This window comes from Bactrocera oleae, chromosome 6 (assembly GCF_042242935.1).
Source record: "Bactrocera oleae isolate idBacOlea1 chromosome 6, idBacOlea1, whole genome shotgun sequence".
In the NCBI taxonomy this organism is placed as follows: Eukaryota; Metazoa; Arthropoda; class Insecta; order Diptera; family Tephritidae; genus Bactrocera; species Bactrocera oleae.
Window position 1 is genome coordinate 7,991,670 of NC_091540.1, and position 20,163 is coordinate 8,011,832.

Sequence of the window (20,163 nt, forward strand, 5' to 3'; positions counted from 1 at the left end):
ATGCTATTTTTTATAAAATTATTCACTTTTAGAAATATCTCTAAGCATAGTAAAGCTTTATAGCTCTTGGCAGGAGTATATACAACTGTCAAGGTAATACTAAAAGTAGAATTATCTCTGTTAACATTGATTGCTTCAAACATGTAAAATCCTTCAAAAGAAGGGAGAGAGTTAGGCTTGGTACCATGCAATTACTCATTTAAAAACAGTTGATCACCGATCGCCGATAATTAAACTGAATATTCGTTTCCTCAGTGTTTTTTAATATATATTACACTTGATGCAAAAATTTAAAAAAATGTAATAAAAAATTTAAAATTAATAAAGCGGCATAATGGTTATATACGATTTCAGGCAACAAAAGACTTAAGAAACGAACTTCATTGCGCATTGCTATGATCGCTTTTAGCTATGCATTAATTTTTGAAAAATTGTGTACTAATAAGCATTTATATTTATATAAATATATAAATGATTTCTTGATATACAAGTCTTTAGGAGTTTGGTACTTTGCCGTTCTCTTATAAAAATTTTTACTTGAGTCAGCACCACATTTAAGCATGCTCAACGTTGTTATCATATTTCTTATTGCTATTTTTGTAATTGTAAAAATGTTTCTGTCGTTGCTGATTTGTAGCTACGACACATATGAGCGCAAGTTCAAGCAACTGCAATACAGGACACGCAGTTCAGTTAAATAGACAGGCTTGCAACGTTGCAGTATGTATTGTAGTAAACTAGAGTGAAGTGGTGGCGTGGCGTTGAATAAAAGTCATTAGTAATCAGAAGTTGTCGCGTAAACTTCACTGAATTCTTTCGAAGTAAAAAAAAAATTTTAAAACAACCATAGCATATTTAAATAGCAAACACTAGGCTGTTGACAGTAAAATGCGAATTGAAGTCGCAAGGGCAAACAAATCGCTGCTGAAGTCTGTTTTGCTTGTATCTTTGTTATTATTGTAATGTAACGCATAAATTTGTGCGCTCAAGCGTGACATGTACGCGTTGGGTGTGAAAAAATTTACAAAATATACAAGTATATGTCTGAAGTGTGGTGCACGCAAATGTGGCCGAAAGCAAATGTTGGCACGTAATTTTTAGGTATAATTGCTGATAATATTGTGCACCTACATGTATAAATGCGTTGTAAAGATCACATATAATTATTTTAATTTTTTTCTTGTACACATACTTACATGTCCATTTAGTTTACACAAAAAAAAAAAAAGATTTTGCAGCCAAATCAAGTGCGCCAAAAAAGCGAAAAATAAAGCTGCAATTCAAAAAGGCAAGCAGTCTAGAGTCAACAGCTTTTTCAAGAGTTACATGAGTTATGCTAGTAGTGGTGTTGCCTTGAGTACCCCATATTTAACACTACTTTTCCAACAATCTTAAGCTTTATTATATATTTGGTTTGGTGCAGTTAAAGCATCAATTTCCCGAAATTCTAAAGAAAATGCAGTTGCAGCTTAGTATTATCATTTCTATTTCATGAAATCTTAACAAAACGTTAAGCACCAAATATTGAGATTTTAAAAGTATTACTCAATAATACGTGCTAGTTCGAAAATAACTATTTACTGCTGTTGGGTTTTGTCTCTCAAGATTTATTTATGTTGCTTTAAAACCTTTTAGTTTTTATAATTTTAACGCAGCTTTTTGTGATAAAAAATTATTTAAAAATATTTTTCGATGCTTTCTAAATTTCGCATCTTTCCTTGCCGTTTTGAGATTTTATATTTTTTTGAGTGGTTTAAAAAGAATCGAAAATTATAATTTTTTCAGTGCGCTATAAAATCCAGAATAAAAAAACCAATTTGCCTTAAAATTATAAAATTTCTATCCTTAAATTGTAAAAATCGTCTGTTGATCATTCAATTTCCTATAAAATATTTGAATGGAAATATTTTTTTTTTATTGTTAGAAGCGACATATGAATTTTTCTATCTGATTATAACAAAAAATCGAAAACTGTAAGGAGGAGGACGTTTCCGTTCATAATTGGAGAGAATTTTTTCTTAGAGGTATCTATCAACCAATTTAACCAAGAGTACCGCGAAAAAAACATTCGTTTTTTTTTGGACCCATCCTAATATACATTGTGCCCCTTCTCCTCCCATTTTATGTAATTCAATTACAACGTTTTGGTTACGATTTTGTTCACACATTTTTATGGTTTTTTGCATGACTCATTCACTTTGCGGCCTCATTACGTCTTGTCACAGATGCAATGTTGCTTTTACCATGCGATTCGTTGAAGTTGCTGCAATATTTTGCGGTTTTTCTGTTTTGCTTTTTATTTTTTTTCAAGCTGCTATTGTTTTGTATTTATTTTTATGATTATTTCGCTATCAACAATGCAATTCTTGTCACCAGTTAATCTGTACCGCCAAAAGCTTTTTAAGTATGAGAAAACTACGATTCAACAAATGCGCTACAGTGCTACAGAACTCAGTTTACTTATTGTATTTGTCAAATTACAAATATTTTTAAATACTTTGAAATTTTTTCTAAAGCTTTTGATATGCTAAGTTTTTAGAAGGCGTTAAAAAATTCCTATAAATAAATTCATATAAATTCATATTGTATTTTTGACATAAATTTGATCGAGTTTTTGAGCTATTCGCCTAATAAATTATCAGTAAATATAGGTTTAGAATTACAAAAGTATGTTTTTTTGCCAAACTCATAGCATTTGAACCTATCTGGAAGATACATCAATAAATCGATCATAATTATTTTACCTACCAAATAAGATATTTGACTACATGCAAAAGCAAGTTCACACCACAAATCAAAAAACAAATAATAACCCTAGTATCCTACATGTCTTAATGTGCAATAAAGAATACTCAGAGTGTAAGAAACCAAATAATGCAAGAATTCACAAGAAATGAGTATAATTTGCAAATTCGAATCGAAAGCGTAGAAACATCGACAATTGCATAATCACTTTTATGCGCCACATAAATCAAAAACCAGTCACGTTTCGATAGTCTGAGTGGCGCATGCACGGCGCAGTACATTTTTATGCCAATCAAGAAACCACTCTTGCTTATTTTCAATTACAGTTTTCATTTTCATGGCAACTTTTTCGTGTATATATTCTAAGCGACACGTTCATATATAGACATAAAATTATATACATAAAAGATTTGCGTATATGGCGATTTTGATATTCTTATAACTGGTTTGTTAACTTCATGAACGCTATCAAGTACAAAAAAAAAGCAAAGAAAAACGATAACTTCGGCTGCAGTGCAGCTATAACACCCTTCACAAATACAAAAGGCGCCTTATAAGAAGTTGGTTCCGGTCGTTCAGTTTGTATGGCAACTATATGCTATAGTAATCCGATCTGAACAATTTCTTTGGAGATTGCATTATTGAGCCAATAACTTATGCCAAATTTCGTACCGAGATCTGATCGAATAAAAAAAATTTTCACGCAAGTACTTGATTTGTATGACAGCTGTATACTATAGTGATCCGATAACGACGGTTCCGACAAATGAGCAGCTTCTTGAGTAGAAAAGTACGTGTGCCAAATTTCAGATCGATATCTCAAAACTAGTTCGCGTATGTACACACAGACGGACGGATGGACAGACGGACATGGCTTAACCAACTCTACTCGTCATGCTGATCATTTACATGTGTATATACTTTATAGCGTATCCGATGTTTTCTTCTGGTTATTACAAACATCGGGGAAAAAATTTAATATACCCTGTTCAGGGTATAAAAAGCGATATAATGATAAAAGCTCCGCAATTGTATTTGCTTTTGATTGCATTACAAAAGTGATAAAAGTAATAATGGGCGAAGTTGTGGCAAAAATGAATTTTTGCTCCAAAGTAAAATGTACCCTTTTAAATTGCTATAAAAATTTTACTTTCTACCGACGTTCTTCGGCAAGCTAATTGACCCAAAAATTCGCTTTCTCGGTAATTTTTAATTAAATTTGTGTTGAGATATTGTAGAAGAATGTAATAAAATATTAAAAAGTAAAAAGGCGTTAGCCCACTATGCCGCTTGTGAGATTATGCTATACAATTACAGTGAACAAAAGACTTAAGCAACGAACTTGATTGCACTTCTTTATGAATCACGTTAAATATAAGGTTGTCAAATATCTCCCTTCCGCTTTTTTGTCTTTTGAATTTCGCGGCTATGTACAAAGCGCTACAGAGCTCGTATCTGGCAACACTATACATAATTTGAAAGGTCTTGACATAACCTACAAAACAACGCTATGCATGATTAGTTTGGATATTGCGTTCAACAGTTATAGACGTGTAAACATGGAGTTCACTAACGCCGAAATTCGCGCTATTTTAAAGTTTTCCTTCGTTAAAGGCAAATCCGCTAGAGAAACGTTCCGTGAGATTAATGGTGTTTTGGGGGATGATACTCTATCACTTCGAACCGCGGAGGAATGGTTTCGACGATTCAGAGCCGGTGAAAACGACACCATGGATAAGCCAGCCGGCGGAAGACCTGTGACGACAAATACCGATCAAATCATGGAATACATCGAGTTAGACCGGCATATGGCATCTCGTGACATCGCCCAGGAGATGGAAGTTAGTCACCAAACCATTTTGAACCATCTGCAGAAGGCTGGATACAAAAAAAAGTTTGATGTTTGGGTGCCGCATAATTTGACGCAAAAAAACCTTCTGGACCGAATCAACGCCTGCGATATGCTGCTGAAACGGAACGAACTCGTCCCATTATTGAAGCGGATGGTGACTGGCGACGAAAAATGGATCACATACGACAATATCAAGCGAAAACAGTCGTGGTCGAAGGCCGGTGAATCGTCCCAAACAGCGGCCAAGCCGGGATTGACGGCCAGGAAGGTTTTGCTGTGTGTTTGGTGGGATTGGGAGCTCGGATGGGAGGTTTTATCGCATCCACCATATAGCCCGGACGTAGCGCCAAGTGATTACCACCTGTTCCTGTCCATGGCGAATGCCCTTGGTGGTGTGAAGTTGAACTCAAAAGAGGCTTGTGAAAAGTGGCTGTCCGAATTCTTCGCAAATAAGGAGGGGGGCTTCTACGAGGAAGGTATTATGAAGTTGCCGTCTAGATGGAAACAGATCATCGAACAAAACGGCGCATATTTTAACTAAATCCGATCACTGTAACACTTTTTATAAAGCATTGAATGAAGAGCAAAAAAGCGGAAGGGAGATATTTGACAACCTTATATATGTGCGTATATGCGCTCAGGGAATTATTTTGTTTTACTATTTTATTTGGTATTTAAACGTACAATAAGCTGATAAACGTTTTACCCTAATTTTTTAATTGAAATTTCCTTGTGTAAAACAATTTATTTGATTATATTATATGCCTTACTTCACTCTGATCTGATATCTTCATTTGACAGCGTGCTTCAAGGGCAGCCTAAAGCTTTTATTTTTCCTAATTGAATTTTTTATAATAAACGTTAGACAAGCTAGCTAGTATTTTCCCTTTAATTGTTTTTTTTTTTACATATTTTTAATCCATTTCATGCAACGTAAATTGTCGGCCTTGAATTTATTTGCGTTGCCAGCAATTATGCCCAACACATTAGCGCCTGTCTTCCTTACCTACTAAAAGAAAAAAACATGTATGTAAAGATTCTTCTATCGATCATTAAAGTGCCGCTTAACAGCAAAGGCGTGTCTTTATCGTAGTTGTAATCTTAAATGCCTACTCGGCAGCTAGACGCGCAGCTGTGCTGCAAATAGTAGAAGTAATGGGTAAATGTTGAGAATGTATTGGTAAATTTGCTGGACGTGACTGGTTTGGAATTTCAATGAAATTTTTAAGCAATTTTGTTGCTAATAGCTACTGTTGCTATTAAAGTTTTTAGGGTTCAAGTGATGACTATTTATATCGCAGAACAAATCAGATAAAATAAGTGGGAAATAAATGTTATATATTATATTATATATCGGGGACGAATATTAAATTTTTCTACCATGCATAATACTTAGCAACTACCGTGAAAGATAACTAGTTACTATTACATGCTAGTTGCTACTGCATTTTTCTAGCTTGAAATATAATTTTTATATGAAAATTTTAGGATTCATAAACTTTTGTGAAAGGAAATAATTATAATAATACGATTTTCGTAATTTTTTATATATATTTTTTTAAATTTGTATCCTCATATTTATAAAAAACTTTTTGAAAAATTTAATTTTTAAATATTTTGCTTAAGTCTGGTCCAAATTCAACAAAGTTTTTACATTTCATCGCTAAGAGAGTATTAAAAGGAACAATGAAATGGAAATTTATTGATTTTTCACGCTTTATTTAATAACTTAATGATGACAAAAATATTTAGTTATTATTTTAATGCTTTCCAAGTAATTATAATGATTTACAATTTCGTTTTTCACAATTAATTTACGTCAAATACACCAATAAAAATTTATGTCTCAACTACAATAACAGTTTTATCTTTTTATTTTCTCTTTCATTGCAGTTGAAATAAATTTGAATGCAGCGGTTGCATATAAAAGCGGTGACATTAGTTATGACAGACAGTGGAAAAGTGACAATCAACGAAAGTGAAAATGCGGAAAAATAAACAACATTGTTGAGATGCTTGCTATTTGCATAATAAAAGGCGCAAAGCGATTTTATATGTATAAATACATATATGGGATGTATTGTTTATAAATGTACTGGATGCAACAATTGATACATCGTTGTAGCTTCAGGATATTCCAAGCTCATCGCGACAAGAAATTACTTTTTGGATGAAAGGCAATGTGGTTTTATTTTATGAAGGAAATATATTTTGTAGAGTAAACAAAATATCTATGATAGCTATCAATAGGTAGATAATCAATTACTATTAAAATGAGAAGAAAGTTTTGAACGAAATGCTGTCATAGAGTTTATATTCAACTATACTCATGCCTTAAAAAACTATTTAGTGTTAAATTTATCTAATAAGACATCAGAGTTCAAGTTAATTATGAGCAAAACTAACGACACCATTGATTTAAACAAAAATCAAATTTACAACCGCCAAAAAATAAACTCTAAAAATAAAAAGCTTCACTTTAGCTTAAAGAGTATTTAATAGGAAATATGAGCATGAGAGCAACGAAATTTCGTCTCAGTAAACATGCTTGAGGAGCTTTAGCTCAGTACAAGTTGCATACTAAAGAAAACTGAGCACAGAGAATCGAAATATCAAAGCAGATAGAATACAAAATTAAAAATCAAAAGATAACCGAAGACATAAATCCGACTTGCAGCTGCGCGAAGAAACGTTTAAAAAAGAAACTTTAGACTTAAAGCATTCAACTAAGAGGCGTGGGAAGCAAAAAATGAAAAAATTTAAACCAAATAGTAGAAAATGAAATTGAATAAAATAAACATTATACAACACAATAAGTGGCAACAGTTAGTTGGTTAGGGAGGAAGCTGAGACAATCAAGTTGTCTTATAGTTTTCTAAATCAATAGCAATATAAAGATTTTCTATAAACTCTTACGGCTGGTTTTCATATAGGATTTCTGATAAAATGTGTTATTTCATAGTTTTATAGAACAACGCTAGAGCAAAGCTTGTCTTCCGGGCTCGTAAACACAGTTCACACATAAAAAAATATACAGACACTTCCAACGACTCAAAATAGTCTTAAAACAAAGGCAAATAACTACTAAAAGAAACGAAAAATTCCCAACTTTTTTTTTTTAGCAAAGCAAAGCATTACTGCGTCAAACTTACAAAAAGCAACAACAACATACCTCAATTGCTGCGCGCGATGACTAAGCAATGGCAGCAACAATGCACATACAAGTGGAGCAACATGCGTGGCTGACAAGTTGTGAATTTAGTAGCAACAATGCTGACAAATGTTGAAAGATGAGTGATTAAAATGTCATTTGAAGTTGCGCAGCAGTTAGTCGCACTGCGATAAGCAGCACTTACAAAACAACAAAAACAGAACTGAAAAGAAATATATATGAATGGTAACAAAAGTGGTAGAAAAATTGAAAATAAAGTATGGAACAAAAAATTTAGAAACGCAGCAGCCTGCAACAGCAACCGAGAGCTGTGTAGCAATAACAACGAATAAAAAGGATGTTACAGCAAATCATGCAAGAAAAGGTGACGCACAAAAGATAGCAACAACACTTGTAATGTAGTTACAAACACAAAAATAATAAATTAACAACGACAATCACTTCAGTCACATCTTAAGACATCAGTCACCGACTAACTGCTGCTGCGACGGCGCGTTACTCAAGTAGAATACGCTCAAAGCGGCCAACGACTTAGTAACGAGTAACGCTTGCGGCAATGTATGAATGAATAAATGAAACTACAAAAAAATATAGCGACAACAATAACAATAAATTATAGAATAGCAGGGAAAATGTGAAGCGTGAAAAAATCGAATTTCTATTGAAACGCCAAGTTGTAGATGAGTTGCGCTGAACTGAATTGGACAAGCTGACAGACAGACCACCGGATTCAGTTCAATAGTCATTGAATGACTGACTAGCATGTTGGCTGTGCCTATGTATGTAGCTGCAAGCGAAGAAAGTTTACAACAGGAGTGGTATACCTATGAGTGAAAATAAATTTTATATAAAAAATACCACAAAATATATAAAAGTGATCACAATAATATAAAAAATTGTACAAAATCAGACGTACACAATGTTTTCAAATGGGCTAATAAAATTCACTTCAATTATAAGTAAATTATTTTATGCAATATTTATTTATAATATAAAGAGTTTAATATATCCGCCAAACTACGGAAACTACAGGTTTTCAGCGGAATACCGAAAGGATGAGAAATGTTTTTTCATGGTAGAAGATTTGACCGGTGGTTTTTCCATAGCCTTCTAAGGAAGCAACTTTTATTAGACAATTTATATTCTGCATATATGTTGGAATGGGGATCAGAGCGTCCATAAATTTTTTTTTATTTTATAGAGAAAATGCGGCTAACGCTTTATTAATATATGAAAAGAAAATTTTATTCAAAAGTAATTTAATAAAAATTACTTTTTTTGTAATATTTATAGAATGCCTTAATTTTTTTGAAATTTAATTGTATTAATTATTGGTCGTAAAAATTAATTAATTTAGAGAGAAATTGTTTTCACACAAAAACAACAATAAGTGCAGTGGTAAAATCAGTAAACATTATGCAGGGAGAAAGGTACACCTAAATAAGAGAAAAGTTCACCAAACCATCAAGTTTTTTGATACAGGCTCATAAATCATATATCGTTAAAAGTATGCAACAACAATAACCACAAAAGAAAAACAACAACAAAACTAAAATACCACACCATAACGTTTATTGAACTCTCTTCGCTGCATTTTTAGAAAAAGAAAAACTTCATTAAATTGGAAGTCGCTTTTTATGCCCAGTTAAGGAAATAAAAGTCAAGCGCGCTTAATAGCCAAGGTAGCGGCAGCAGCCTTAACAGCTAACGCAGCAACAGCAACAGCATCAATTATAACAATAAAACAACTACAGTAAAAACAACAATAAGCAATGCTTGAAGCACTTCAGCGCGCTTCCCAGAAAGGCCAACGGTCTACAACGTTGCAGACGGAAATCATGGCAGCGTCGACGCAGTGACGAAGCGATGCGCACGACTTTCGAAAGTGAAATACACACAAACATACAAATAAGAGCAATAAAAATGTAAAACACTCGCACATACATACATACAAAGTAGTGTACATATTTATATATGTGTGTATAAAAACCAACTGAAAGTGAATTTATGGGCGCCAAAGAGCACGCAGTGAACTTTTTCAACACGAACAAGCAAACATTTAACACAGAATAAGTTAAATAGTGCCATAATTTTAGGGTTCGCCAAATGTTTGTTTATAATATTTTATGGTGCACACGTGGTTGTCGCGAAATTTTGCATTTACAGCTTTTTCAGTTAATTTAATTTAATTTTTTCTTGCGTGTTTTTGGCACTTAGTTGGGTGTTGTCAACAAAAATTACAATAACAATAATAAGGCATAGCGGTACGGGTGAAGGCAGCAAAAATGGAGTCCGAAGAAATAACCAAAATGGTCGACGGCGTTTATAAGGTAGGTGTGCGCATAATTTTAAATATAATATTTATTTATAAAATTTTATTTATTTTGGTATATTACATCATTTACATAATTTTTTACAAACAGTTTACGTGCGTTTTTAATTATTTGGAAATTATTAAATTAAACAAATTTTACTGCAGTTTTTGAAATATTTTTTTTTAAGATATTAAAAAAAACAAAAAAAAATCGAATAAGCTGGGTATTTTCGCATTAAATTTTTGTTATAAAATATATGTAAATATATTCCCCTTTATATGTATTTAAATTAACCACACAACATTATTTACTACTTCCATGCCACTCCTCCAACTTCATCGTGTCTCTCACTGGCAAACTGCCGATTGTCACTTTAACAACAACCAAGTTTCTTGCTTGTTTCGGCCTTCCACTTTTATCTTAGCTCGTTTGGGAGGAAACGAAAATAATTGGCAATTGTTCGAATATTGCAGGATATTGACTGATTTGCTGTCGCTGCAAGTTAGTGAAAGTGAAAAAGTGGTTGGCTATTAAATTTAAATACGTGAAATTTCATGTAAACAAACACAATTGGTTAAAAAATTGCCTAAAAAAAATATTTTTAAATGCTTAGGGTTAGTTATTGGTTAGTATTTTCGTTAGCGCTGCATTTCTTAATTCAGTATTAGTAACTTTTGTAGACTAGTTATTCATAAAAAAGTAGTTTTCTTGTGAAATAAATAAATAAATAAAATCCATGGTATGAGATATATTACAAAGCGTGCCACACACGAAAATTTACTTTAAAACTGAGTGCGCGTCTAGGTGTTAAAAAAAAATTGTTTTGCCAAAAATTTTTTTTTTCAAATTTACAGGCTAAGCCAAAAAAAAAATTTTCGCTCCACCCTAATATTTATGTATAATTTTTTGAAATAAAAAAGTGGATATAACCCTTTAAATGCCATAAAGCAATGTGTGAAGGTCGTCAGATCGTAAAAAATACCTTATGGAATTTGAATATATGTTTTGTATATACACTAGGGCGTTAGCAACAGCTTTTGACTGAGCTTTTTCTTCTATAAAATATTTAGATCAATTCTGCAAATCTGATTAATATTTCTATATAAAGGTCTGAGACTCCTCTAAAAAACCTGAATTTTTGTCAAGTTGTGGTCAAAAAAGGTATGCTTCACTACGAAATAAAAACTAAAAACATTGTTACTAGACATTAATTTGTTCATTGATTAATTAAAAATATTACTAGTAAAAAATAATATTTTCCATGTCTGTCAAATTTCATATCTATACACATATCTAAAATTCCGTTGCTAATGAATAACTGGTTGCCTACGCTTGATCATATTTTATGGAGATATTAAAAAAAAACATTGCCATCGGCTAAAAGTGCTGTTTTAAGTAAGTGCTTCGCATAATTTATGCGCATTTTGGTTAATAATCAACTTGCTTTGCCTATTGCCATTATAGATGGAATAACAGAAGTGGTATGTCTAAAAGATAAATTACCTATGAAAAAAATGTAAGTTTATTTGATTTACGAGCGCATAAGGAGATAAGCTATTTATAAATAATTGGGTAAATTAAGATATCATAATGAAATTATAATTTTATAGTGGCTGCAGATTATTAAAAATTATTGTTTCTTTTATTTTTTAATTACTTTATGTTTTAATGCAATTATGTAGATTTGTTAGCTGTAAGGAAAATGTATGCAAATTATCTGCCATGCAGGAAGTGAGCGCATGCTGTTAGATTACCCCTCTGGAAGTAAGAGCAGACACACATTCATCATACGCCGTGTATTACTCGCGTTCATTTCCTTAGTCTTATGAATTAACTCGCTGGCTGCAAGCAATGCATGTGTAAACTCTTACAGTAACAACAGCTAATAAAATTATGTAAAACGAATTCACGCAATTTGCCCAATTGCCGTAATTTCAATAAAATAACAACAACAACTAACACAGACATAGTCAAACAACACACGCTCTACTAAAAAGACGCAAAGTGGGAAATAAGAAATTAGCGAAATGCCTAAAATAACACAATTAATTTATGCAACTTGCTTTATAGTTGCCACTTGTAGCAGTAAGCAACTTGCCGCATTAGTTCAACTAGTTGTCACTACAAGTATGGTGGCAAATGTGGGCTTGCGGCTGCATGACTGTAGAGGAAAAGTTGCTGCTGCTTAAATGCCAAAATGCGCGACAAGATTTCCGCAATATGATGCTGCCTCGAACTAAAGTATTTTGGTCAAGCTAGCGGCAAAATGCAAGGCGTCTAGCTGGTAGCTATGAGGCGGCTGACAAAATTATTTGCAAACTAATTGCATACACTTAGTTGTAGTTCGTGGCTGTTGCGGTGCTTAGTGCAGTTAATTTTATTATTTTTTTTCACTCACCAAAATAGCAAATGCAACAACTCCATGTTTGTTTGTGAATGTTGCTGCTGCAAAAGAAAAAGTGGGTAGTCACCACAGCGGCTAGAAGAAGCATGCATTGAGTGTTGAGCCGATGAGTGGAGTTACAAAAATTCCAAAAGTTTGTTGCATAATCGCTTACTATAGAAAACAGGGAAAATGAAAATAATAGCACACTAGCAGTGACGCTGAAGAAGACTCAATACGAGTGTGCATGCAAAAACTCGTGCTCGTTTGCCATAAATGCGCTAGTCAGTCCATGTAGACATTCATACTCGTGCCACTTGCACGCCTTTGTGAATTTCAAAGATATATCGTGTGGACACTCGTGTGTGAGTGCTCATGACATAGTGTTCAGCTATATTACAGCTTGGAATTATTCGTATCATAAAAATTTTGTAATCTCCAAATCTCCTTTAGATATGAAAAAGTGACGAATTTGTTGCAGTACGAATTTTAGGAAAGATTTTTTTAATAATTTTTAGTTCGAAGCAAAACAAGAAAACACGTTAACCTCGGTTGCACCGAAGCTTTACTACCCTTTACAAATACAAAATATTCCTCAAATAACTTGATTTTGATCGGTCAGTTTGTAAGGCAGCTATATGCTATAGTGCTCTGATCTGAACAATTTCTTCGGAGATTGTAGCATTGTCTTGTATAATAAGTTATACTAAATTTCTTGAAGATATCTCGTCAAATGAAAAAGTTTTCGATACAACTACTAGATTCCGATCGTTCAGTTTGTATGACACATATATCTTATTGTGAAGGTTGTACCGTTGCTTTGGAGAATAATCTGTGACTTGATTCCCTTCGTTCATTTTGTATGACAGCTATAAATATGTGAATTAGTGAGCCAATAATTTCTATTTTTTTCTTTAGATGCTGGGAAAATACTGTCCCAAATTACGTAAAAAAAATTTTTGGTAAAGTTTGTGCTTTTAATATTAATACTAACAAGTGACGCCTTGGGATTTTTTATTTCCTATATAAATCACACAGGAATACTTTCTGATTATGTTAGGAGGTTTTATGCTTTTGAACAGCTTCTTGTATATTAAAATTAAAAATCTGTTCTTGTAGAGAATTTAACGTTCCACAATAAAGGTCTGACATGATTATTAGCCGAGTCAAAATTGCGTGGTTAAAATGCAACCTTACAACGTAAGAGATAATTTTAAAAATTTTTTACATTATTTCACAACTCAAGTTTACTCAAGTTTGTTAAAGACAACTAATTTTTTTTTTAAATAATTAAGGGTGAACAGGCTCGTGATTCTTGACAATTTGATGCAAAAACTGCTATGTAAACGTAATTATTATACCTCGTGCAACATGTCGCTGCTATATTAGTTAACCACTTATGACATTTTCATAGAAGTCCTAAACTAAGCGACACGTGAGATCATACTGATTACAAGCATGTTTATGGCATATATCTGAAAAATGGGCTTGTCTTCTAAGCTGAGAAAAAATAATATATGAAAAAGGTGTTGCCCGCTTAGATAACGCTTACACAAACACTTAATGCGCATTAATATCCGTTACAATACTCATGTGTTGCACAATTAAACATATAATTAAAGTAAAAAGTTTTTTTTCTGTATCTATTGTATATACATAGATAATAAGCTATAGACACGAAGACATGAAGAAGTATTTAGATGTGGAATGTTGTTTGAATAAATCGCGTGTTAAGTTTAGTAAAAAAAAGGGTTTTGAATAGCGCAGTTGATAAAATGCGTGTTTTTGAAGAAATATTTATTTATATATGTGTGTTTAGATATCACAAAGATTTTTAAAACTCACTTTATACTAAGAAAAATATACATACAAGTGAAAAATTATAATTGTCTTACTTTACATATATAATATGTACTTCTATATATATAATACTGACCACGCACAATGTGCTGGCAAAACTGAAATCAACAAGAAAGTTGGAACTAAAGAAAACACTGTAAGAATGGCAATTCGAGCACGCTATAATCTTGGCAACGGAAGCAGAAACTGGGTTGAGAAGAAAGGGTGCAAACAAACTGTTGGACAAAAGCATAAGCGCTTTGGAAGACACATAATGCGAGTCAGTAAATGTATGCAGTAAAAGCAATTTAGGGAAACCCTCTAAATGCCGCACGGTTGCGAGCGGAACAATCCTCACTGTGCCAGAAATGAAATGGTAAACACACACACACACAAGAACATATGTCTACATATGTAGGGCCAAGCCCAGTTATAAAACAAAAAAACGAAAACAAATGAATAAACAGCAAAACAATACGCCAACTCGCTGACGGGCAAAGAAAAAGGTGCAATATATTGTGTGGCCGCAAATCGGAGGGAGAGGCAGTGGAAAGGGAGGTGTAATCATGTCGGATAGGCTTTGCGCGGTGCAAAGTCTAAAGGGTTAGCAGACTATGACAACACTAAATTAAGTCAAATGCTGTGTGGGTATTTTAAGCATTTCGAATGATGATTAAGATAAGAAATTGCAACTACCACAACAACAATAAACTAATGCCAACTAATTGCGAAAGATATATTTGTAGAACGCATGCGTAGCAAGCCTGCACGCACACAAAAACTCGTATTGAGCAACGCATTTATATAAATACCTATATAATATTAGAGTATACTCGTATGTGTATGCGACTACCTGTTCTTTGCATGAAATGGCATTTCAAAGGTTTCTTGGTCTTAGAACTGCTGCAGCCAAGCCCACATGTGCATAAATTTGTGCTATTGCTCACATATTTATTTACTTTATATACATTATATATACATACGTGTATATGTGTGCGTATCTACCTTTAGTTAATGCGAAGTGTGGCAGTTTAGCACACCTGTGTTTTGTTTTAATGCGTACAACAAGTGTTTTGGTGCAGAAAAGCTTTGCTTTGTTTGTTTTTTTTTTGCTTTACCTGGTATACATATAAGAAAATGTTGTTCGTTTTAGTTTGCGGTTTATGCGCACATAAAATTTTTTGCAACCGCCTGCGGTCAACATAACTAACGTTTGACTTTTCTCTTTACTCGCTCATTCACTCATCGTCGCTACGTTTGCTGTCATGCTTCCGCTGCTGCTGTTTAAAGTGACGTTGATGGGCCTGTCTTATTGATTTGTATATGGGAGTGTGTGGCCTGCGGCATGCCACAGGTATGCGAAAGCCGTAAACATAGTGCGCGAAATTATACAGGGTGCGTTCAATATGAATATGTGGTTTTTAAATGATTTTTAGCACAGTGTTTCAAAATGCTGGAAAAATTGCAATTTTTTTTAAATTTTTGAGTGCAGTAGGGCTAAATTATTAAATAATATGGTTTTTGAAAAGATATAAATTTTAGCACAGGCTTGCAAAATTCTAATTGACATCAAAGGTGGAAGCACAATTGTCTTAGTTGCTTTGGAAGAAATGTGGTATTGTTACATTTTTTGTTGAGGGCTAAATTGTTGCATGATTCGCTGTTGTCAGTATTCATATTGTCTCTCATATCAGCAAACGTTGAAGTAAAACCACCAAGATCTTTTTCTAGAGCAGTAAATGCTGGAGTTTCGCTGTATCTAAAACTTATTCTGGGCGTTGAACTTAGTTGCCTGTTGCTAAGTAGCGCCTTACTTTATGTCAAAACAAACTAGTCATGCAAATCTATAAATGCATTTTACAAGAAACACCCATATTTGCTACTAAATATAGGTTAAAACCACAGTCAGGGTACACACAAACAAACTGGCCTCTTATAACTAACGATTTAATCGTCGGTTGAGCACACAGAAGCTACTTGTTTTGGCTTAACACAGAAAATAATGGGCTTGAAACAAAAATAGAATGAGAATAGACACAGATCACAATTGGTCACCGCACGTCATTGCAGTGACAGGTTTGAATACACACATATGCAGAAATGCACACATATACAAAAATATATTTAGCAACGAACAAGATATAAATATGTACAACTGCACATATGTACACATATGTACAACCGTACAGTATAGGGAAACCCTATTATATATTTTTGATGAATTCATTATTGAGAATTGCACAGAAAGGGAAGTAAGTACACGACTTTTTCTTTATTTTATTTTTTTCCTATTGCTCCATCTTATTCTCTTTAGTCTGCATTTTTTTAAGTATGTGCTGCTTACTACTTTTGCGCTTTATTTCGAAGCCGATTGGTACCGAAAATGCGGTCAACCAGCACTTAAAAATTAACAGGCTTTAAGTGAGAAACAAAAAGTAAAGCAAAAGCTGCAAGAGCGAGTATAGAATTTTAAGGTTGAGCGGTGCGCTTTAGTATTGAGACTACGTAGACATATGCAATAGGGTGGAGTGGAAATTTTTTTTTTTTTTTGCTTAGCCTAAGGGTAAAATCTGTAGATTAGAAAATTTTTTAACAAATTTTTTTTTTAACATCTAGAGGCGGCCCTGTCAGTTTTCGAGTTAAGACTTTTTTTTAAAATTCCAAAATAACCATAAAAATTTTTTTTAAGTTCATTATTTTTAATTGGCCAAAAAGAGAACTCTCCACAGCTTCTAGAACACTTATCAAAATATTTTTACGAAATACAAATTTTAACTCGAAAATTTGATTTAAAACTGAGGCCTCTAGATGTTAAACAAAAATTTTTTTTAGTTCAAAAATTTTCTTTTTTCTTATAATCTACAGATTTTACCCTCAAGCTAAGCAAAAAAAAAAAATTTTTTTCGCTCCACCCTAATATACACGTCTGTGTGCCTATATTAGATTTAGTATAAACTGCTGCAAAATTTAATGGTATTTTGATTTTTATTATGAGTGAATGGCGCTCTTAGAGGCTGCAGTTAAATTTCAGCTTGATGATCGTAGAGATTTGTTTATAGTTGTATGTATGTGTATGAAAAAGTGCTTCTTTATGCAAAAATTTGCTTTGGAATGTGTTAAAAAATTATGTGAATGCATTTTGCAACCGTTTTGTTTGATAGCTACTAGTGCAGCAACATCGATTGTACGCTTCCTGGAATGTGAGTGTTACGATGACTGTTTGCAGCTTCTTGCCATTATAGGAGGCAATAAAGTGTACGACGATGCAAATATATATATAAGATGAAGCTAGGAGCTGTTAAACTAGTGCTCGTACTTCTAACTTAAGAGTGGTGGTGAAGTGATGTGACAATTGTAAATTATTACAGCTTATTTGAGTTCGTATTTTTAATCCACTTTAATCGTAATGTATACTGAAGCCCTAAAATTTAGTTCAAATTTGAAAATTTTTTCTGTAAATAAAGAAAATGGCGTGGCATTTCTCTTTTTCAAGCTAGTTCTTTCTCTGAATGTTGCATCTCGTGCAATCTGAAAAAAAAGATCTTAATATACTTGTACATAAGGCTTTTAGGTAAATTTTTTGCAAAATGGTGAACTTACCAAAAAATATTGAATTTGTGATTGAAAAAATTAGCAATAATTTGTTTATAAAAGAAGTTGCAAAAATAACAAATAGTCATACGTAATTTACTAGATAATTTCACTGTGAAGCTGCAGTTAAAATTTCAATTGGATACGTGTGATAGTCTCCGAGTACCCACTTCCGATATCGGTTTGATAAATAATACAGTTTCGAGACGGGAGCTTCAATAATACAGTAGATTGGGTAAGGACGTTATGCTTTAGTATACTTTAGGCAATTTTGCTGAATTTTTATAAATCCTATTCTAACCTAACATATACAGTCATATTCATTTTCACCATTTTTTTTTTTATTATTAAATTAACTAATTATCCTTTATGTTTAAAAATAAAATTCTATCGTGTATAGTCTCTATACAATGTTATGCATTTAGATGTCTTATTTATGTTAAAAAGTTGATAACAAAAGTTTTTTAACATACCGTTCACTAGCATAAATACGCATACAAAAAGATATGTAGCACTAACTTCAGCTGTCACTAATTACTTGAAAATTACCTTTTTCCATGCATAATCAAGTAATTTCCTTCTAAATCTGGTTTTATAAATCAATGCTATCTATGCTACTCCACAATTTCCACATTGCCTTAAATGCCATGCACAAATTTTCCACACGCGCAGCGAATACAAATTCGTTTTTGGCTTTGCTTGGCAGCTGAGTTTTCATACAACATTTTTTTCTAATTGGCATTCTTGCGGCTTACAGCAGCAACAACAACAAGCGATATGATATTTAGAAAAACTAGGCGGTAAACATTTGGTAGGTGTGTCCCTGGCCTGTGCGCCGTCGCCAATGTAGCCATTAGCCGAACAGGTTTGTTGCTTAAGTCTTTCATTGCAAGTTGCAGTCAAGTTGAGCTCAATCAGTAAATTCCAAAGCAAGCGCTAGACGTTAGAATCAAAGCGTTTAACAGATTTAGGTGCATACGTACATACATGCATGCATATATATATAGTTTAGATTACATACATATGATATGTGTGTATGTATGGTATTTTAGTATTCAATTCATTGCTACGCCAGCGTTTGGTTTAGCCGCCATATTAGTTGGCAGTTATTGTGGCATGTGTGGAAAGTGGTATGCGCCTCGCACTACAATAAGTTGTATGCAACTGAAATTTATTATAAGTTAGTTTAACTTTTGTAAAATTTTTAGTTTGCCACTGTGCCCTAACTAGGGTAAGCGTGGCTTGGCTTAGTGGGCTTGCGTTGTGTATGTGCATGCCACACATTCCCTTTTGCCGCTTATTACCATTCACTCGTCGGTCAATGAAAGTGTTAGACCGCGTTACGCACATATGCAGATACATACATATATATATATATATATATATAACTGAACTATGTTTTATGTGGCCTGTCAGTGAGGCCACGGTAGTCAATAGCCACAAGGCAAATTGTCCGGTTAAACTGCAGATATTTTAACTAGATAGCCATCACTAAACCGGTTGCACTCGTATGGTATGCATAGTAGTTCATGCGTTGTTCTTGTAATTGCGCAACTAATTATGGCTCGTAAATTATCTTGATGTAGTTTCAAATAAAAATGCAATCTAGTAATGGTTTTGTGTTGTTGTTTTTTTTTGTTGTTGTTGCTTTGTGAATGGAACACGTGAAGTGAAATATTAAAAAAAAGTAGTGTAGTCTACCGTTATTAGTGGTAACTGGCTACTTTAATACACATTTATTTTGGTGGAAAGCTATCAATCAATATTTGTTGACAGCATTCTAATTATTGATATCGGTGATTTATATAATATTTCACTAGTGTTCACTCAACTTTTGCTTTCAATAATTTCAGTGTTCATTAAAATTTTACTTCCAATACTTTCTCACCAGCAATTTATTATTTATGGTATATTTCAGAGGCACCTTAAAAATTTTTGTTTCTACTTATATAAACATTTTATTATTTTATCTTTTAAACTAGTTGAAGAGCAAATTTTATAGATCTTGTATCATGTTTAGTTTTATACACCTACTAAAAGTATTAAAACTTTTTAAGAAAGAATAAAAAAATTAATAAATAAAATTTATAACTAATTTTTTGTATATTTATTGAAATTCAATATTTTGAAATTATTTTTACATTCCATAAATAGTAAGTGATCTTTAATGATATAATGATTGTTCCCACTTCTTCAAGAACATGTTCCTTTAAACACACTAGGCAGCCCTTGAAAAATTCACTTTTCAGACATCTCCATTATAAAA

General features: G+C 32.9%; 1 protein-coding gene across 1 annotated transcript in view; it reads left to right on the forward strand.

Moving 5' to 3' along the window:
• Positions 1-20,163, forward strand: part of IRSp53 (Insulin receptor substrate 53 kDa) — a 61,575-nt gene that overhangs the window by 27,562 nt on the left and 13,850 nt on the right. The window contains 1 exon segment of the mRNA XM_070110954.1: positions 9,987-10,099. Coding sequence (XP_069967055.1) covers positions 10,055-10,099 — 45 coding nt within the window. The 5' untranslated portion in view covers positions 9,987-10,054.